The 22,867-nt window shown below is 35.8% G+C and overlaps 1 protein-coding gene across 5 annotated transcripts in view; it reads right to left on the reverse strand.

The window, feature by feature from the left end:
• The window catches only part of VPS13A (vacuolar protein sorting 13 homolog A), a 265,017-nt gene that overhangs the window by 125,263 nt on the left and 116,887 nt on the right, over window positions 1–22,867 (reverse strand). For all 5 annotated transcript variants that reach the window (XR_010322961.1, XR_010322960.1, XM_064291207.1 and 2 more), the window contains 9 exons: window positions 11,646–11,730; window positions 10,100–10,254; window positions 9,540–9,696; window positions 6,792–6,871; window positions 5,679–5,738; window positions 5,269–5,422; window positions 4,139–4,255; window positions 3,956–4,059; window positions 357–524 (listed from right to left, as the gene is read on the reverse strand). Coding sequence is in view for 3 of the 5 variants with exons in the window: in XM_064291207.1 (XP_064147277.1) it covers window positions 357–524; window positions 3,956–4,059; window positions 4,139–4,255; window positions 5,269–5,422; window positions 5,679–5,738; window positions 6,792–6,871; window positions 9,540–9,696; window positions 10,100–10,254; window positions 11,646–11,730 (1,080 nt within the window). In the remaining 2 variants the exon portion in view is untranslated. The remainder of the gene's footprint in view (window positions 1–356; window positions 525–3,955; window positions 4,060–4,138; window positions 4,256–5,268; window positions 5,423–5,678; window positions 5,739–6,791; window positions 6,872–9,539; window positions 9,697–10,099; window positions 10,255–11,645; window positions 11,731–22,867) is intronic.

Consider the following 22,867-nt stretch of genomic DNA (forward strand, 5'->3'; position numbering starts at 1 on the left):
AGTTTTTTTAATTAAAGTTGGACGTGTGGTAGAACAAAGGAAGATTTAAGGGAATGATGTATAAAATACAGAATTCGACTTATATACAACATATAGTGCATATGAATATACATATATATTTAAAATGTTAATATATAAAATATGTTTTTTAATTAACTGAAATATTCCCATGTAAAAATGATGTCATGTAAGTAATGCGTTATATACGTCAATCATTATGATAACTGGTTATGATTATGAAAAATAAAGTCAAGTACAGAATTCTTGTTATTTTTCACCTACGTATGATGTACAGCAAACAATTTCCAGCTAACATAAAAAAATAAATTTAAAAAATAGCTTACTACCACACTTACCAGTATAGAATATAGAAATTTTGTGACAAAAACAACTTCAATGCAGCCAACAGTTAAATTAACCTGAATGTCGGCCACGTTCATATCTGTGTACGCAGAACCCGCAGTTGCATCCATGTAAGAAATCATTTTGAAGCTAAAGACTTCTTTTCCGGTGATATAAACGGCCTTTAAGAGAGAAAATTCAGTTACCACAATTTGGTTTTCATAGGATGTGCTTTCAGTACATAGCAAAATAAATAATAAAACATACACACATATTTGGAAAATCTTCCAGGTATTCAAGCCAAATACAAAAAAGGCAACAATTCTAACACCCTTATTAGAGCCAATACTGCAAAGGTTTTCAAATTGGTGGGGGCAGCTCTCTTTATAGGTCATGAGATGAATTTAGGAGGCCTGGTCCAGCATTTTATTTATAATAGAGGAGAGCAGAAGAGAAAATATCAGAACATGTATTTTTATTTAGTGTGTATATTTGAATACTGAGAGCAGCTATATAAATGTATTTCTTGGATCAATGTCAAAGTTTGAAAAACTCTACCTATACAACATATCGAAATCTCCTTTTATATGTGAAGTAATTTCTAAAATTCTTCAAAGGAGTTTCCTCCTATCTCTATTATTTGGTTCCTTATTAGTTTGAGAAGAGCCAAATCAACTGCCAATGAAGAGTTTAAAATTTCAAGCTCTGCATTACCAATTAAAACTGATGGATACAATAGCGGTAGTGAAATGTTCATAAAATTTTGAAACTAACTTATTTCGTAGCTCTTTTGACTCTCCTAAATGGTGGAAGCAAGGGCAGCGGACCGAGAGCCATCAATAAGCAAATCAATTCCAACCACAGAACAAAGATCTGAGAAGCCTCTTAAGGCTGAAGTACAAGATGAGGCTGAAAATAAGTCTAAAGAGTTCTGCATCCACCTGGGAGACAGCCTAACAACAGAAAAAATCAGATAAATTACAAAATCATAATTTTCTTGAAACTGTTAGGGATCTGAGGTCACAGACCACCAAATGGCCTAAACTCTAAGGCAAAACAGGCACACTCAAGGACAGACAGAACATGTGCACCAGCTTACCTGTGGTAGAAGACAGAAGAAAGAGATGCCAGGTACCGTACAAGCTAGACAAGAATTCAGCTAAAATTTTTAACAAATTGGTAAAGGGTGACTGTGCACTAATGTAAGCTACAGAATCCCTAGGAGCCACAGATACGAGAGGAGTTCATACTCAGTCACAGGTACTTCATAGGCCTCCTCTGGGAGCTCTGAAGACTGGAAGCAGGGTGGAAGGCTAGAGAAAGCTTCTCTTGGCTCACGCGAGGAAGAGGGGAAATGCCTCCACTGCCGGAAAGGCCCAAAGTCCCATCGGGATTATTCTCCTCCCAGAATAAAATATTTAAGACACTAGGGGAGGGGAACTCTGCCCAAGTGAAGGGTCAATGCCCCAAAGACAAAGGTAAATGAAAAATTCCTCTAAAGAAGATGGAAGGAGTATGCAAAGTCACTATACCAACAAGAATTGGTCGATGTTCAACCATTTCAGGAGGTAGCATATGATCAAAACTGATTGCACTGAAGGAAGAAGTCTAAGCTGCACTGAAGGTACTGGTGAAAAACAAGGCTCTAGGAATTGACGGAATACCAATTGAGATGTTTCAGAAAGTGGATGCAATGTTGGAAGTGCTCATGCATCTATGCCAAGAAATTTGGAAGAAGGCTATCTAGTTGACTGTAAGAGACTCATATTTATGCTCATTTCAAAGAAAGGTGATCCAACAGAACACAGATATTGTCTAACAATATCATTACTATCACACACAGGTAAAATTTTGCTGAAGATAATTCCAAAGCAGTTGCAGCAGTACACTGACAAGAAACTGCCAGAAATTCAAGCCAGATTTAGAAGAGGACATGGAATGAGGGATACCATTGCTGATGTCAGATGGACATTGGCTGAAAGCAGAGAATATCATAAAGATGTTGTCATGCATTGAATTGTGTCCCCAAAAAATATATGTCCACTTTGCTAGGCCTTGATTCCCAGTATCTACCATTTTGTCGTCTGATGTGATTTTCCTATGTGTTGTAAATCCTACCTCTATGATGTTACTGAGACAGGATTAGAGGCAGTTATGTTAATGAGACAGGACTCAATCTACAAGATTAGGTTGTGTCTTAAATCAATCTCTCTTGAGATATAAAAGAGAGAAGCGAGCAGAGAGACAGGGGACCTCGTTACCACCAAGCAAGAAGAGCTAGAAGCACATGTCCATTGGTCTTGGGGACCCTGAGCCGAAAACTCCCGGAACGGGTGAAGATTGATGACAAGGACCTTCCTCCAGGGCAGACAGAGAGAGAAAGCCTTCCCCTGGAGCTCCCACCCTGAATTTGGACTTCTAGCCTCCTAGGCGGTGAGAGAATAAATTTCTCTTTGTTAAAATGATCTACTTGTAGTATTTCTATTACAGCAGCACTAGATAACTAAGACAGATGTTCCCCCGTGTTTTGACTATGCAAAGGCATTCAACTGTGTGGATCAAAACAAATTATAGATAACACTGCAAAGAATGGGAATTCTGGAACACTTAATTGTGCTCATGCAGAACTTGTACATTAACCAAGAGGCAGTCATTCAAACAGAACAAGGTGATATCACGTGGCTCAAAATCAGGAAAGGCATGTGTCAGGGTTGTATCCTTTTACCATACTTATTCAATCTATATGCTGAGCAAATACTCCTAGAAGCTGGACTATTACAAAGGACACGGCATCAGGATTGGAGGAAGACTCATTAACCTGCAATATACAGGTGACATAACCTTGCTTGCTGAAAGTGAAGAGGACTTGAAGCCCTTTACTGATGAACATAAAAGACTATAGTCTTCAGAATAGATTACACTTCAACATAAGGAAAACAAAAATCGTCACAACTGGACCAATAAGCAACATGATAAATGGAGGAAATACTGGCATTGTCAAGGATTTCATTTTACTCAGATCCAAAATCAACACCCATGGAAGCAGCAGTCGAGAAATCAAACGATGCATTGCATTGGACAAATCTGCTGCAAAAGGCCTCTCTAAAATGTTAAATAGCAAAGATGTCACTTTGAGAACTAAGGTGCGCCTGGCCCAAACCATGGTATTTTCAATCGCTTCGTATGCATGCAAAATTTGGACAATGAATAAAGAAGACCAAAGAAGGACTAACGCATCTGAATTATGGTGCTGGTGAAGGAAATTGAAGAACAAACAAGTATTTCTTAGAAGAAGTACAGCCAGAATGCTACTTAGGAGCAAGGATGGGGAGATTTAGCCTTACGTACTTTGGACATGTTGTCAGGAGGGATCAGTCCCCGAAGAATGACATCATGCTTGGTAAAGTAGAAGGTCAAGGAAAAAGAGGAAGACCCTCAATGAGACAGACTGATACAGTGGTTGCGACTATGGGTTCAAACATACCAACGATTGTGAGGCAGGCACTAGAACGGGCAGTGTTTCATTTTGTTGTACATGGGGTTGCTATGAGTCAAAATCAACTTGGACAGAATCTAACAACAACAACATTAGCTAACAAAAATAAATTCATACCTTTTTGTAGACAGCCATTACATCAGAATCCAAAACAATTATGTTTCTTAGCTTTGCATTTATTTCAGTTACTTTAGGTCTCATAATTATTTCAGAATCAAGTCCTATAGGGAGAAAAGGATGATCAGATGCCTTTTCTTCAATTTAATATTTTTTAATTTATTTTTCTCTGAAATTTATTACCTTCAATTTTAATTTCAGAAATTTTACGTTTCTGGTCTTGAATAAAAATCCGTAAACACGATAATTCTGCAAGTATCTGCAAGGTAATAATATCTTCATCCTTGGATAGTTTAGAAGCTGCAAAACACAAAAAATCAAATTGCAAAACAAAAGGAAAAACTTTCAGTAGTTACCCCATGACCCTTACAAAGTAACTGAAATATCATAGCAAATCATAATCATAATACCAGAGAAAACCTTATTTTCAATTCGTTTGGAAGCAAATAAATACTCCCTACCAAATGGGGAATTCTAAAAAACAACCAAATCTAATGAATACAGAGCCAAACAAAAACAAATAAGTGGACAAAAGAAAGCACTGTTCCTAGGGGAATCTAAACATTTGAAACTAAGAAATTGTAGCTAACAACCACATTGAAGAGCAATCTGGCAACATCCTGTAAAGCTGAAAATATACATATCCCACAACCCAATAATTCTACTCCTTAGAGAAACACTAGCTCGTGACCATAGGCATATATGTAGACGACTGTTTCTAGCATGTTGGACTGACACAGTAGCTGCAAAAATGGGCTGAGGCACAGCAATAATTATAAGAAAGGCGCAAGACCAGGCTGTTGTACATAGGGTTGCTATGAATCAGGACTGACTCAACGACACCTAACAACATTTTTTAATATAAATATTGAAAATAATCTAAATGTTCATAAGTAGGAGAATGAATAAACTGTGATATATTCATACAATGAAGAAAAAACGAAGCTAAAGTCGTAAGTCTTCTGAGATTTAATGACTACTAGGTCAACTTGTCATTACCAAAACTGCAACTTTTCACTGCTTATTTAAGTAATCTGATTTTCAAAAAAAGTTCTCCAATGTAACTTAAATTTTGTTAGTCACATTTTCTAATCTAATTATTTTAATATTATATGATAAATAAAACTCACATTTTCTTCAGCAGTAGTTTCCCTTACCATTATTTACTAAAATTAACTTGGTATATAACGAATCCATCTATATTTTAATCTAGGCATTAGAATTCTGAAGCCAATATTATAAGTTAATAATAAAGCCAGAGAGTAAATTTATCACTGTACTTGGTAAAAATATCCAACGTTAAAGAAACATACATAATTTTTTAATGACATCTCCTTTGTCTTCATTCTCCACAATATGCACTGGGGCTGATTTTTCCTCTGATTGTGGAAGGATATTATTAAAATAATTCATGGTATTCAGAAGTGCTTCAGTGTGTAAATGAATATCCAAAGAAGAAAAGTTCACCTAAAGAACAAAGCTAATTTTAGTAATAGAGCAATAAGCATTTGCTTGCCTGCTTTGTATAAGGCACAATGCTTCGTGATAGAAAGGATACAATATACAATATTCTGTTTGCATCCTTAAGGAGCCCTGGTGGCGTGATGGGTTTCTGTATCCTCAAGGATCTTACAATTTTAGGTAGGGAATACTTTTCATAATACATCTACTTAGAAATAAAGATGCATTACCTCATTAAAAATAAGTTATTATTCATTTATACCTTGAGTAGTTGCACAACATTGTTATAGGTACTCTTCAAGTCTGATACATTCTTTTCTGCCTATCCAATGAGAAAACAAATCTGTTAGAATATCTTAGGAAAACATAGGTATACACACCTACATGATGTCTTAGTATACATTTATATAATTTTCCAGTTTTGTGTGTGTGTGTAATTTACCTAAACAAGTAACTGCTTCATCAGAACAAAAGAAATTTGGAAAGTACGAGACTCTTTGGCACAAAGCAAATGTTCAATAAATGTTACATGCTATCATTCTTATTACCAAGAGTGGAAATAATAGATACTATCAAGTGTGGATACAACCACGCAGTTGTATCTGTAAAAAAAAAAAAAAAAGTCCTTCCTAATTCTTCCTGTATTTGAAAACAAAATTTGTGATAGCATTGTAAAGTAAGTATCCAAATACTCTATGTTTTCTTTAGATCTAGAAATCTTTTGTAAATTTAAAAGCCATTTAATGCATACACAACGAAAATCCAATTATTTGGATAGCCAAAATACTGGATAGCAAAAATGACCTTAAAAGTGCTAAAATGCTCTTTTAGCATTATGCATATTACAATTATTAAAACAATGTGGCACATAAAAATAAGTCAACAGAAACTAAAATAGATCAGAAATAGACTGTGGCACATAGTAAAACTTAAAATGTGATAAAATGGACGTTATAAATCAATAGGAAAGAAATGGACGAAGGCAGGAAAATTAGGTAACTTCAGACAAGGGTGTGAAAACAAGTGAAAGCCTCATCCATCTCACATCACAAACCAAAATAAATTCCAACAAGACTGAATAGTATTTTTCCTTTTTAATATAATGATAGGGAAAAATCAAACACAGCAGGTCATTTCTACTTAGAACATAAGAATCTTATTATTTTGCTATATGAAGTACTTATAAATCACGATTATTTAATAGAGGAAGATGATACAAAAAAAAAAAACTCAAAGTTTTAGGAATTACAGAGACCATATTGCAATGAAGATGAAATTTAAAATAATGTAGAACATTACTAAATTCATAAAACTGGATTATACTATTTCAGCAGCACACTTACCATATGAAACAGATGTAACTGGAACTGCTTACCTTCACATATTCCAGTGTTAACAGGTCTTCCATGGTGTTATCCAATGTTGTAATCACATAAACTGGTTTCTTGTCTTCATCTAAAAATAATTTTTACAATTATCCTTTCATAGGAAAACTCTAACTGAAAATAAATGCAGTATTAATGATTACAGAATTAAAAAACAAAGTTTTCTTGTATCAGTTCTGAGTCTTAAATTTTGTCTTACCCACGTGAGGGTCCCTCCTGTATTTTAAACTCTAAAAATCTGATTTCTCCTCACACTTCGCTTCCCTTCTCTTATGCCACAACACTAACATCTCATACCCCTCAAAATCTAGGTAACCTGTCAGGAAAAAAATTAGCAAACAGCTAAAGAAAAAAACAGAATGGTTACTAAGAACAACAAAAGGACATGAAGAGAATTCTGGCCCTGGGCCACAGAAACAGCTAGAAAGAAAATTGGTAGAGTCCCTGAAAAGCCAGTTTTTGAGAAGAGAGATCAGCTACATAATGAGAAGTTCTGTATATCAGCTTAGATTACAATGAACCCTATTAAAACATACTTCCACTCACAACCTAAGAAACTAAGTGGGTGCACTGCTGTAGAAGAGTATTTTGTATAAAGGCTTTAAAACTACCAATATCGAATTACTTATGGATGCTAGAAATTAATACCTACATACTAGGGGAAAAGACTACATGCCAATCATACTTCTCTTGAGAAAAAAAAATGCAACAAATTCTAGAAAATCCTCCAAAATTTAAAAGCGTAGTACATACGCCAGTCTTCTACTGCTGGTGCTAGCCACATTACAACTCTTAAGAAGGTCTCTACTTTTTTCACATGTTCACTCATTCAACAACTATTTACTTCTCATTTGCTTTGTGCAAGAAACTGTGCTGTTCATTTCTTCCCACTCCCTCTAAGAAAACAGGCTGTATATAGGCATACTCACTACCTTTCTTAATTTCCCATATGTAGAAGTCAGGATTTAAATTTTCACTTTCAATTTAGTTCTATAACTCTCTTATTTTAAGTATTTCAATTTATTGGGGAAAAAAACTCCCAAAATGAGTTCAAAACATTTCATAAGACGGTTTCAATTTAAAATGTGAATGAACTATAAATATTAGAAAGTAAATCATCAAAGGAATATTGGAATCTGAATAGTAGAAAGTACTTTTATACATATGTAAGCAGAACACATTCTTGTGATCTCAAAAATAAAGTTAAAACACTGCCATCTTTATTTTTTTATGTCATCTCTACATATATATGTTATTATGCCACAAAGAAGTTTAATAAAATTAAACTACTGAAGAGTTGTCTTAATCATTCCATCATTCAGAATTATCTTTCAAAGAAAAAAACAAAAAAGTAAAAGGGAAAATATAAATAATACCCTCCTCAATACCTAGCACAGTAAACAAAAGTATTTTCTTAAAGATCATTTAATTCATCCATCATGATTCAGGGACATAAAGTATGACAGGCAGAATAATGCACCCTTAAAGATGCCCACACCCTACTCCCTGGGAACCTGAGAATTTGTTATATCATATGGTAAACAACTTTGCAGAGTTGATTAAGGTTAAGGACCTTAAAATAAAGATATTTTTCTGGATTATCTAGGTGAGGCCAACCTAATCACATGAGTTCTTAAAAATGGAAAAGGGCAGAAGAGGAAGTCAGAGAGATGGCAGCATGAGAAGGATTCGATGTCCTGTTTTTGGTTCTGAGACGTAAGGAACTAAGGGCAAAAGTGCAAGGACGACAGAGAGGCCTCTAGGAGCGAAGGAAAGCCCCCAGCTAATAGGAAGCAAGGAAAGGGAGACTCAACAGCATGGAACTGAATTCTGCCAATACCAGAATGAGCCAGAAAATGGATCCTCCCTTTAAACTAAACCAAACCTGTTGCAGTCGAGTCGATTCCGACTCATAGCAACCCTACAGGACAGAGTAGAACTGTCCCATAGGGTTTCCAAGGAGCTCCTGGTGGATTCAAACTGCCAACCTTTTGGTTAGCAGCTGTAGCTCTTAACTACTATGCCACCAGGGTTTCCAGATCCTCCCTTAAAAAAAAAAAATAAAAATTAGCCTCCAAAAAAGGAACACAGCCCTGCTGAGACTTTGATTTTTAGCCCAGTGAGAACTGTATCAGACTTCTAACCTACAGAATTATAAGACAATAAATTTGTGCTGTTTAAGCCACTATGGTTATGGTAGATTGTTATAGCAGCATTACGAAACTAATTCAGTCTTCTAGTATCCACTTAAGAAGAGTTAAAATTCAACCACAAATATTTTGTTTTTCTTAATAAAGAATAATCTTCATTTTCTCTTGGTCTATCCACCTGAATTTCCAACTATATAAGAGTCAAAGACTAACTCATAATGTAATCTTTCTCTGAGAATATTTTAGCAAATATACTGATAGAAAGCCCAGAGATCTAAAGTCTCCAGTAGGTAGGCAAACAGTGAAACTAATTTACTTATTTTAAAAAGTAGAAATCCTTGGTGGCCTTGAGCCTTGCACTCTTATAAAAAATTATCTGAGTTCAAACTGACAACAGTTAACCTAAAGGGAGAGAGTCCAAATTAATACTAGTAACAATCTAGGTAGAGCGAGAATGGTGACAGTGACACATTGTGAAGTATGTAACCAATATCATTGAACTGCACATGTAGAAACTGTGAACAGACGTATGTTTAGTTGTGTATATTGCCACCAAGTATAAAAGAAAAAAAAATTAGAGATTCTTACCCAAGTATTCTGGGCATTTTAAGCAGAACTCTTTCAAAAAGGCATTTGCTTTCAAATCATATGTTCTAAACTCAATTTGTGTCCCCAATCCTAAAACATCAAATTCTACCACAGGCAGTTCACAATCTCCAACAAGGTGATAAAACTGAATCAAAACCTAGAAAGAAGGAAAAGAGAAACAACCACTACATAAAACAAAATATTGTTTATGTAGATTGCAGTTATATATGAACATACGAGGTATACAAATGATATAAGTTCATATATTACGAATTCAAAATTTGGGAGAGATTTTTGTATGCACACACACACACACACATACATTGTATAGATAATCATTTTCAATATATGTTGAATACCCACAATGTTACTGAAGCACTTAATTCTTGATTAGGAAAGTTAATCTTCAAAAAAGAAAAAAACAGAGCCACATCTGGATTTAGCTTTAACAGAGTGAAAACAACAGTGTCTATCAGCAATGAGGACATATAAATAGACTACCAATGGTAGAAATGACAAACTATTTAAGGAGGTCACATTAATTTTACCATGACACATACCTCTGGTACTTCAAATCTAATTTTACACTCAGTCATATTTTTTGAATAGTCCTGCTTTTGAAACTGTCTGTGTCTAGAACATTTAGCTGTAGTCGGGAGCTGAAGAGGTTCTTCCAACGGACTACATGGTGCATCAAAAAATTCCTCCTCTGAGTCTAAATTTCATAAAACATGTTTCAATTAATAATCAAAACAACTGATTTAATTATAACATTTGTATAATTTTTTGGAAATAGAGATAAACATTTAAACACACTAAGGGTCTATTTCAAAAAATGAAAGTAAACACGAGAATTAAATAGAAAAGAATATTTCCTTTGAACAGACAATATTCTTGATGACAGAAAAATGTACGTAAAATTATAAAATGCAGTCTTTAGCTTAATGAATAGAACCTTTTAAAGTCAATATTCTATCTAAAAACTAAGAAATTTTTATAGCAAGTTAACATGCCAATGATATACATAACATGAATACTCACAGGAACATGCAATACGCTCACTCTACCTAGATAGTATTTTAAAGAAAACCAACCAACCAAACTCGTTGCCCTCAAGTTGATTCTGACTCACAGTGACCCTATAACGACAGAGCAGAACTGCCCCATAGGGTTTCCAAGGAGTGGCTGGTGGACTCGAACCACCACCCTTCTGGTTAGCAGCCAAAATCTTAACTGCTGCACCACCAGGGCTCCAGTATAACAGGACTTAATTCTAAACTCTGCAATATTAGAAGCAGAGGGCAGGCCCCGAGGTTTCTAGAAATATACTTCTAAAATTTAATATTAAAAATTGGTACATAACACAGCAAAAAGGACTGAAAACTGAAAAGCATTCAAGCCAGTAGTAAAGCTCTAAAAGAGATTACTGAAGGAAACTAAAATGATCTGAAGTATATCGCTAATAATCTAAGACTGAACTTAGGGTAGATGACCTCACAAGCAGTATCTACTCCCTTGCGGGCCCAGTCATCACACACTGAGGAAAATCTCCTCCAGAGCATCAGGAAATCTCTGTTTTTTAACGTTTAACAAATTTAAAAATCCTAAGAATTTGGAAATACATTTAATTTTTATTACCCTTGTGGCCAATAAAAAGCAGATATTTGATATAAAAATATTTACAAGTTTTCATATATATGTGAAATATATTTCACATAAAATGTGAAATATCCTTTTTAGCCAAAAAGAGATTATATGAAAAAAAATTTTTTTTACTATAACCAAAATTTTCCAAATACACATTACAAATTTGACATCTGTGAAATTTCATGAGGTCTCTTAGCTCAGAGCAGGATAAAGGTGATTAACTTACTAGCGGTTCTTGTGTTTAAAAAAAATTCATCCCACTGCAAAAGCAATTTTAAGGAACAACCAAATTATATCACTTTAAAGGAATTTTTGTAAAAATTTCTTGAAAATATACAAATATCTGCTGTTGTCTGAATTTTTTAACATGGCCATTTCAATAAAATATATTTCAAAATGAAAATTATTTTCATAACATATTTTTAAAAAGTGAAATTTCCTTAAACGGCTTCATTTTACCATCTTCTATAATGGGCGGAAGTTCCAAGACAGGAAACATTTTCTGTGAAATCTGTGATGTTCCAAAAGTAGTGGGCCCTTGAATCTGGAAGAAGAGTAATTCACTACCAATTAGCACAAAGACTCCTATTCAAAGTTCTAAGACAATTTTGACAAAAACAGACAATACAGAAAAATAAAGTATGAAAAAAAAAGTTTAAAGAAGTGGCTTTTAGAATTTAAATACTATACATAAGCTGCTGTTGTTAGTTGCCGTTGAGTTGATTCTGACTCATGGTGTCCCCATATGTGCAGAGTAGAACTGTTCCATAGGGTTTTCCAGGCCGTGACCTTTCAAAAGCAGATACATTACCAGACCTCTCTTCCAAGGCGCTGCTGGGTGGATTCAAAGCACCAAGCTTTCAGCTGGTAGTCAAGTGCTTAACCTTTGTACCACCAAGGGACTCCTTAACATAAACTACCGAGGTATTACAATAATTTCCTTGATGAGAGGCTTTGAGTAGGATGAAGTCTTAGATATACTTTAACTCTACATCTTTCTAAATAAGGAAACCACCTCCAGGGCATCCCTGACAGGCAGCCACAACCCATAACATTTAAAGCTTCTACAGTTGGAGAGCCTGCGGTTTACCGTTCAACTTTTTAATATTTCAGTAAATTTACTTTTTCTACTATTCTGGGAAATAGAACATACAAAAACATGCCATGCAGTTACATAATAATAATAATAAAAGACATCCACTCAGGCCAATAAAAAAACATTACTATACCCTGGCCTGGAAGCACCCAGTGCTTCTCCTGGTCATACTCCCTAAACTTGACCATGCCCTTTGCTTTTCTTTATTTTTATTTTTTACCTTCTATGAATGCTTCTGTAATACACTGTTTACTTCTGCCAGTTTCTAACGTGTAGAAAAAGGGAATAATATTGCATATATTCTCCTGTGACTTCCTCCTTTTATAAAATAATACATCCTTAAAATTTATCCATGTTGATAGTTTACTCATTTTCACTATGTTATAGTGAATTTATGAAACAGCCACTTTTTATATGTCCACCGCACTGCTGAGGAATACTTGTATTGTTTCCAGATTTTTGCTCTTCTGCACAGTGTCACTGTAATATCCTTGAGCATGCCTCATGGTGCTCAGGTGCAACACCTCCTAGGTGCGCAGATTAAAGAATGGCATTGCACTTTTACTAAGTACTATCAGATCATTTTCATAAGTCAATGCAATACTTTACACTAACATTAGCAGTAGATTAAAGTTTCTATGGCTCCACATCCTCACAAATGCTTAGAGTTTTCAGAGATCTTAAATTTTACCAATCTCACTGGCAATTTCCTCCTAGTTTTAATTAGAATTTCACAATTTCCTAGTAGGTACACATCATTTTACTCATTCATGAGCTATCTGTATTTGCCTTTTTGTGAAATCCTGTTCATTTGGGAGAGAGGAGGAGGAACAGTAACTTTTTTTTTTTTTTTTTTTTGAAGTATAGCCTATTATAGACCCGAAACCAAAAATCCAAACCCATTGCCATCAAGTCAGTTCCAACTCGGAGAGACCCTATAAGACAGAACTGCCCCCTAGGGTTTCCAAGGAGTGGCTGGTGGATTCAAACCGCTGACATTTTTTTTTTTTTTTTCGTTTTTTTTGGTTAGTAGCCAGCTCTTAACCATAGCGCCACCAGGACTCCAGCCTACTATAGAAAAGTACATAAATCCTAAGTATAAAAGGCCAATAAATGTCCAAAAAGTGAATATGCCCACACACCCACCACCCAGATCAGTGTATAAAACATTATTGGAAATTCAGAAACCTCCCTCATTAGGCATTACCCAAAAAAGCAGCCACTATTCTCCCTGGACTTCAACTGTTAATTATTTGAAAGTTTTAGACCTAAGCTCATAAAAGAAATTGGTCTTTTATTCTCCTCTCTCATAATGTATTTGTTAGGTTTTAGAATGCAGGTTGTGTTAGTTCGTGAAATGAGTTGGCAAGTGTGTTCCCTCTTCCTAGAGGCTTTTTGTGGGAAGTTCCCCAACCATATTGTTGCATGTATCATTACTTTGTTCTTTTTTCTGAGTAGTGTTCCATTGTATGAATATACTAGTATTTTTCATCAATTCATCATATGATGGACAGTTAGGTTGTTTCCAGCTTTTACTTTTACGAATAATGCTGCTATTACATTCTTGTTAAGACTTTTAGTGGGTATACGTTCTCATTTCTCTTAGGTAAAAATCTAGGAGTGGAACAACTACGTCACAGAGTTAAGTGTATGTTTAACTGTATGAGAAACTGCCAAACTTTTTTCTAAAGTGGTTATGCCATTTTACAGTTCCACCAGCAAGGTATGAGAGTTCCTGCTGCTTGCCACGTCAACACTTTGCCGTGGTATTATCATTCTTTGTATTTTTAGACATTCTAATGAGTGTGTACTGGTATCTCAAAGTAGTTTTGATTTGCACTTCTCTGATGAGTAATAAAGTTGAACATCTTTTCATGTGCTTATCTGCCCATTTCTTATTGGGATGTTGGTCTTCTTACATATTGTGGATACAAGTCTTTTGTTAGATATATGCATTACAAACATTTTTCCCCAGTATATGGCTTGCCTTTTCATTTTTAAATAACATCTTTCAAAAGCAGAAAATTCTAATTTTGATAAAGTTCAATTTATCCTTTTTTTTTCCTTCTCTCATTTGTGTTTTTTGTATAGTCAGATATTTTTACCTAACGTAAGGACTCAAAGGATTTCTCTTATGTTTTTTGTTCTATAAACTTTACAGTTTTAGTCTTTACATTTAGGTCTATATTCCATTTCAATTTAATTTCTGTCTGTGGTATGACCTAAGGGTCAAGGTTCATTTTTCTTCCACATGGGAATCCAGCTATTTTAGCACCATTTGTTAAAAAGATTATTCTTCTCCCACTTAATTACCTTGGTACCTTTGTAAAAATCAATTAACTATACATATGTAAATCTCAATTGAGACAGAAAAGGCATTTGACAAAAACCAACACACTTTAACGATAAAAACACTCAACAAGCTAGAAGTAGAAGGGAAACTCTTTAATATGATAAAGGACATTTATGAAACCAACAGCTAATACCCTACTCAATAGAGAAAGACCCAGAACTTTCCCCTTAAGATCAGAAACAAGATAAGGATGCCTGATCACCAGTGCTATTCAATATTATACTGGATGTCCTACCCAGAGCAATTAGGCAAGAAAAAGAAAGAAAAGATATACAAATTGGAAAGACAGATGTAAAACTATCCCTATTCACAGAAAACATGATCCTATATATAGAAAATTTCAAGGAAACCACAGGACAGGTACTAGAGCTGATAAATGGATTCAGCAAAGCAGCATGATACAAGGTCAACACATAAAAATCTGCTGGGTTTCTTTACAACAGCAATTCAATTTGTAATATCATCTAAAAGAATGAAATTCCTATGAATAAATTTAACTAGGAAAGTGAAAGACTTGTATACTGAAACTTATAAAACATAAGAAATTAAAGACCTAAATAAATGGAAAGACATTTAATGTCTATATATTGGAAGACATAATACTGTTAATCTGTCAACACTATACAGAGCAATCTACCAATTCAACATAATCCCTGTCAAAATTCCAACACCCTTCTCTGAAGAATGGAAAAGCCAAACCTCAAATTTATATGGAACTACAAGGAGCCTGAAGTAGCCAAACCAATCTTGCAAGAGAAGACCAAAGTAGGAAGACTCACACATGCTGATTTCAAAATGAACTATAAAACTACGGTAATCAAAACAGTCTAATAACAGTATAATAATAAAGACCCAATGGAATAGAATTGAAATTTCAGAAATAAACTCATACATCTATACTCAACTGACTTTCAAAAAGGGTGCTAGGTCCATTCAATGGGGGAAAGAACAATCTCTTCAATAAATGGTTCTGAGACAAATGAATTTCCACATGCTAAAGAATGAAGCAGGAAGCATACCTCACACCATCTATGGAAATTAACTCGCAATGAATCACTGACCTAAATGTAAGAATTAAAACTATAAAACTCCTAGAACAAAAGGGTAATGCTTTGAAATCTAGTTTATGACAATGTATTTTTAGCTATGCCACCAAAAGCACAAGCAACAACCAAAATAGACAAAATAGGTAAATGGTACTTCAAATTAAAAATCTGTACATCAAAAAACTTTATCAACAAAGGAAACAGACACCATAGAGAATAGGAGAAAATATTTAAGAACCAAGTATCTGATAAAGGTTTAATATCCAGAATATTTAAAAAAACTCTTACAACTCAACAACAAAAAGACAAACAACCTAATTAAAAAGGGGGGAAGAACTTAAATAGGCATTTTATCAAAGTAGACAGACAAATGGTGAATAGGCACACGAAAACATGCAAAACGTGAAATATCCATACAACAGAATATTATTCAGTCATAAAGAAAGAGAAATGGGAATACCAGGAGGCAGAGCCAAGATGGTGGAATACACAGGCACTTCTGGCAAGCCCTCTTTACAACAAAGACCCGAAAAAACAAGTGAAACAAGTATATTTGTGACAAGCTGGGAGCCCTGAGCTTCAAAGGTAAGCTTAGAAAATGAACTGAGGGGCAGGGGGAGGAAGAGACTGTTCAAAAACAGAGTGGAGTTACCAGACCTGAATCGCAGGGAGCCCTCAGGCTCCATTCCTGGAGCGGCGGCATCGGCAGGGTGGTATTAGCGTTCGGCCGCAGTTTCCTCAGAGAGAAGCAGCCAGCCATGCAGCCCACTCACATCTCCAGAGCCCTGAGGAGAATGGTGCTCTTGACAAAACTAAGTACCTGCATATATTTTAATGCGCCCCCTCACCCACAAACCAGCTTCAGCGGCTGAATTCCCTGGGCCTGAGATAGGCCCTGTCGAGCACCTAGACCCATCCTCTTGGCCTTGGGGAAGGAAAAAATTTGCATTTGGGGGAAAAGATTATTTGCTAGCTCCACTAACTGGGGGAGCTCTGGACAGAAGCAGCTCCTATCCAGCATAAACCGTCCGTGGACTTTGAGCACTTTTCTCTTCTGCATAGACGTGTGTGGGCCTATTTCGGGAGAATACGCCCTCGTTGGCAGACTCCAACCATTTCAGCTGTGCTGTGGAGAGGTGGGTGTTTGATGTTTGACGTTGCTTTGCCTATTAAACAAGGTCCTCACCTACCCACATCAGGGACCTAAGAACTGGTAGCTCCACTCAGGTCACCCAGCCACCCGCGAAAGGGGTCCAAAGATAACTGGTACCTCCCAGTCCCTACAACCAAAAACTCTGGATGCCCATGGTCCGTCTGCAGAACCCACCCACCTGCACGCTCTAGGGAACAGGGACGCGCTTTCCTCAGAGACCCTTGGGGGTCAGTTCTCAGCCCCCTGCCTTGCTCAGAGCGTAACCCCCTGCTGCAATCAGATACCAGTATATACACCAAACACACCTGCCCCTCTAAGACTGTAAGACAGAGCCTGTACCACACACTTGATGATCAGCTACCTAGAAACCTGAGCTGAATTCACACAACAAAAATAAATAGACTCCTAGACTGATACACCTGATAACAGCTCTAGCCATCTGCAGACAGGACTTCAGAGCTCCAAAGGTGAAAATAATCAAACTAGCTCACTCAAGCAAACCATAGGGATATAGCAAAATGACATAAAGCAAGAAGATACAACACAGTAAGCAAGCATAAACTAATACAACAACTTCTTGATAGCTCAGAGACAACAGTCACTGTCAAGTCATATAAAGAAACAGACCATGATCACCTCAACAGGCTCTCGAAACAAAGAATCCAGGGATCTTCTAGATGAAAGTGCATTCCTGGAATTACCAGATGCAAAATACAAAAGTTTAATACACAGAGCCGTTCAAGACATCAGGAAGGAAATGAGACAATATGCAGAACAAGCCAAGGAACACACAGACAAAGCAACTGAATACATTAGAAAGATTACTCAGAAACATAAGGAAAAGTTTAATAAACTAGAAAAATCCATACACACTCAGCAATCAGAAATTCAGAAGATTAACAATAAAATGACAGAAGTAGACAACTCGATAGAAAGTCAGAGAAGCAGAATTGAGCAAGTTGAAGCTAGAATTTCTGAACTCAAAGATAAATCACTTGGCACTAATATATTTGAAAAAAAACCAGATAAAAGGATTTTAAAAAATGAAGAAACCTTAAGAATCATGTGGGACTCTATCAAGAGAAATAACCTACGAGTGACTGGAGTACCAGAACAGGGAGGGACAACACAAAATACAGAGAAAAGTGTTGAAGATTTGCTGGCAGAAAACTTCCCTGATATTGTGAAAGATGAGAAGATATCTAGCCAAGATGCTCATTGAACCCCACATAAGGTAGATCTTAAAAGAAAGTCACCAAGACATATTATAATCAAACTTGCCAAAACCAAAGATAAAGAGAGAATTACAAGAGCAGCGAGGGATAAACGAAAAGGCACCTACAAAGGAGAGCCAATAAGAAGAAGCTCAGACTACTCGGCAAAAACCATGCAGGCAAGAAGGCAATGGGATGACATATTTAAAAAACTGAAGGAAAAAAATTGCCTGCCAAGAATCTTATATCCAGCAAGACTGTCTCTTAAATATGAAGGTAAAATTAAGACATTTCCAGATAAACACAAGTTTAGGGAATTCATAAAAACCAAACCAAAACTACAAGAAATACTACAGGGAGTTCTTTGGTTAGAAAATCAATATTATCAGCTATAAACCCAAGACTAGAAAACTGGGCAGAGCAACCAGAAGTCAACCCAGACGGGGAAATCCAAAAAAACAAAGCAAGATTATAAAAAAAAAAAAAAAAAAAAAGGCTCAAAACACGGTAACAGCAATGTTATTATATAAAAGAAGACAACATTAGAATAATAAAGAGGGACTATAATCATACACCTTCCATATAGAGAGGAAGCTATGGTGATACAAAGAAATAAAAGTTAGGATGAAATTTAGAAAAACAGGGGTAAATAATAAGATAACCACAAAGGAGACAAACTATCCTACTCATCAAAATAAAACACAAGAAAAAAATGGACACTCACCAGAAACAAAATCAACAACAACAAATATGAGGAAAGGCCAATATATAAAGATAGTCTACTCAGCACATAAAATTAACTGGGGAAAAGAAACTGTCAACAACACACAAAAAAAGATATCAAAATGATAGCACTAAATTCATACCTATCCAAAATTACCCTGAATATAAGTGGGCTTAATGCACCAATAAAGAGACAGAGAGTAGCAGAATGCATTAAAAAACAAGATCTGTCTATATGCTGCCTACAAGAGACACATCTTAGACTTAGAGACACAAACTAAAACTCAAAGGATGGAAAAAGTGTATCAAGCAAACAACAATCAAAAAAGAGCAGCAGCGGCAATATTAGTTTCTGACAAAATAGACCTTAAAGTTAAATCCATCAGGAAGGATAAGGAAGGACACTATATAATGATTAAAGGGACAATACACCAAGAAGATATAACCATATTAAATATTTACGCACCCAATGACAGGGCTGCAAGATACATAAAACAAACTCTATCACCACTGAAAAGTGATATAGATAGCTCCACAATAATAGTAGGAGACTTCAAAACACCACCTTCGGGGAAGGACAGGGCATCCAGAAAGAAGCTTGATAAAGACACAGAAGATCTAAATGCCACAATCCACCAACTTGACCTCATAGACATATACAGAACTCCATCCAAGAGCTACCAAGTATACTTTCTTTTCTACTGCACATGGAACATTCTTTAGAATAGACCACGTATTAGGTCATAAAGCAAGCCTTAGCAGAATCCAAAACACTGAAATATTACAAAGCATCTTCTCTGAGCATAAGGCCATAAAAATGGAAATCAATAATGGGAAAAGAAGTCAAACACTTGGAAACTGAACAATACCCTGCTGAAGAAAAGACTGGAGTATATAAGACATTACAGATGGAATAAAGAAATTCAGAGAATCCAATGAGAATGAAAACACTTCCTATCAGAACCTTTGGGACACAGCAAAAGTGTGCTCAGAGGCCAATTTACATCAATAAGTGCACACATCCAAAAAGAAGGGCCAAAATCAAAGAATTAAACCTACAACTTGAACAAATAGAAAGATAGCAACAAACGAAATCCACAGGCACCAGAAGGAAACAATTAATAAAAATTAGAGCTGAACTAAATGATAGAAAACAGAAAAACAACTGAAAGAATTAACAACACCAAAAGGTAGTTTTTTGAAAAAAACCAACAAAATTGATAAACCACTGGCCAACTGACAAAAGAAAAACAGGAGAGGGAGCAAATAACCCAAATAAGAAAAGAGATGGGTGATATTACAAAAGACCCAACCGAAATTAAAAGAATCATATCAGATTACTATGAGAAATTGTACTCTACCAAATTTGAAAACCTAGAAGAAATGGATGAATTCCTAGAAACACACTACCTACCTGAGCTAACACAAACAGAGGTAAAACAACTCAATAGACCCATAACAAAAGAAGAGATTGAAAAGGTTATCAAAAAACTCCCAACAAAAAAAAGCCCTAGTACCCACGGCTTCACTGCAGAGTTCTACCAAACTTTCAGAGAAGAGTTAACATCACTACTACTAAAGGTATTTCAGAGCATAGAAAAGGGGTGAATACTACCAAACTCATTCCATGAAGCCATCATATCTCTGATACCAAAACCAGGTAAAGACACCACAGGAAAAGAAAATTATAGACCTATATACATCATGAATGTAAGATGCAAGAATCCTCAACAAAATTCTAGCCAATGGAATTCAACAACGTATCAAAAAAATAATTCACCGTGACCAAGTGGGATTCATACCAGGTATGCAGGGATGGTTCAACATTAGAAAAACAATTAATGTAATCCACCACATAAATAAAACAAAAGACAAGAATCACATGATTTTATCCATTGATGCAGAAAAGGCATCTGACAAAGTTCAACACCCATTCATGATAAAAACTCTCAGCAAAACAGGAATAGAGGGAAAATTCCTCAACATAATAAAGGGCATCTATACAAAGCCAATAGCCAGCATCATCCTAAATGGAGACAGTCTGAAAGCATTCCCCTTGAGATCTGGAACCAGAGAAGAATGCCCTTTATCACTGTTCTTATTCAACATTGTGCTGGAGGTCTTAGCCAGAGCAATTAGGCTAGATAAAGAAATAAAGGGCATCCAGATTGGCAAGGAAGAAGAAAAAGTATCTCTATTTGCAGATGACATGATCTTCTACACAGAAAACCCTAAGGAATCCTCCAGAAAACTACTGAAACTAATTGAAGAGTTCAGCAGAGTATCGGGGACAAGATAAACATAAAAAAATCAGTTGGATTCCTCTACACAAACAAAAAGAACATCGAAGAGGAAATCACCAAATCAATGCCATTTACACTAGCCCCCAAGAAGATAAAACACTTAGGAATAAATCTTACCAGAGAGGTAAAAGACTTATACAAAGAAAACTACACTACACTTCTGCAAGAAACCAAAAGAGACTTACATAAGTGGAAAAACATACCTTGCTCATGGACAGGAATATTTAACATTATAAAAATGTCTATTCTACCAAAAGCCATCTATACATTTAATGCAATTTCGATCCAAATCCCAAGGACATTCTTTAATGAGATGGAGAAACAAATCACCAACTTCATACAGAAGGGAAAGGGGCCCCAGATAAATAAGGCATTACTGAAAAAGAAGAACAAAGTGGGAGGCCTTACTCTACCTGATTTTAGAACCTATTATACCACCACAGTAGTCAAAACAGCCTGGTACTAGTACAACAACAGATACATGGACCAATGGAACACAATTGAGAATCCAGACATAAATCCATCCATATGAGCAGCTGATATTTGACAAAGGCCCCAAAACAGTTAACTGGGGAAAAGACAGTCTTTTTAACAAATGGTGTTGGCATAACTGGATATCTACCTGCAAAAAAATGAAACGAGACCCATACCTTACTCCATGCACAAAAACGAGCTCAAAATCGATCAAAGACATAAATATGAAATCTAAAACGAAAAAGATCATGGAAGAAAAAATAATAGGGACAATGTTAGGAGCCCTAATACATGGCATAAACAGTATACAAAACATTATTAAGAATACAGGAGAAAAACTAGATAACTGGGAGCTCCTAAAAATCAAACACCTATGCTCATCCAAAGACTTCACCAAAAGAGTAAAAAGACTACCTACAGACTGGGAAAAACTTTTTAGCTATGACATTTCCGATCAGCACCTGATCTCTAAAATCTACATGATACTGCAAAAACTCAACTGCAAAAAGACAAATAACCCAATTAAAAAATGGACAAAAGATACGAACAGACACTTCACTAAAGAAGACATTCAGGTAGCTAACAGATATATGAGGAAATGTTCACGATCATTAGAGAAACGCAAATCAAAACTACAATGAGATTTCATCTCTCTCCAACAAAGCTCGCATTAATCCAAAAAACACAAAATAATAAATGTTGGAGAGGCTGTGGAGAGACTGGAACACTTACACACTGCTGGTGGGAACGTCAAATGGTATAACCACTTTGGAAATCGATTTGGCACTTCCTTAAAAAGCTAAAAATAGACCTACCATACTGTCCAGCGATCCCACCCCTCAGAATATATCCTAGAGAAATAAGAGCCTTTACATGAACAGATATATGCACACCCATGTTTACTGCAGCACTGTTTACAACAGCAAAAAGATGGAAGCAACCAAGGTGCCCATCAACGGATGAATGGATAAATAAATTATGGTATATTTACACAATGGAATACTATGCTTCAATAAAGAACAGTGAGGAATCTGTGAAACATTTCATAACATGGAGGAACCCGGAAGGCATTATGCTGAGTGAAATCAATCAGTTGCAAAAGGACAAATATTGTATAAGACCACTATTATAAGAACTTGAGAAATAGTTTAAACTGAGAAGAAAACATTCTTTTGTCGTTACGAGAGCAGGGAGGGACGGTGGGTGGGAGAGGGGTATTCACTAATTAGATAGTAGATAAGAACTACCTTAGGTGAAGGGAAAGACAGCACACAGTACAGGGGAGGTCAGCACAACTGGACTAATCCAAAAGCAAAGAA

The sequence above is a fragment of the Loxodonta africana genome, chromosome 9 (assembly GCF_030014295.1).
Source record: "Loxodonta africana isolate mLoxAfr1 chromosome 9, mLoxAfr1.hap2, whole genome shotgun sequence".
In the NCBI taxonomy this organism is placed as follows: Eukaryota; Metazoa; Chordata; class Mammalia; order Proboscidea; family Elephantidae; genus Loxodonta; species Loxodonta africana.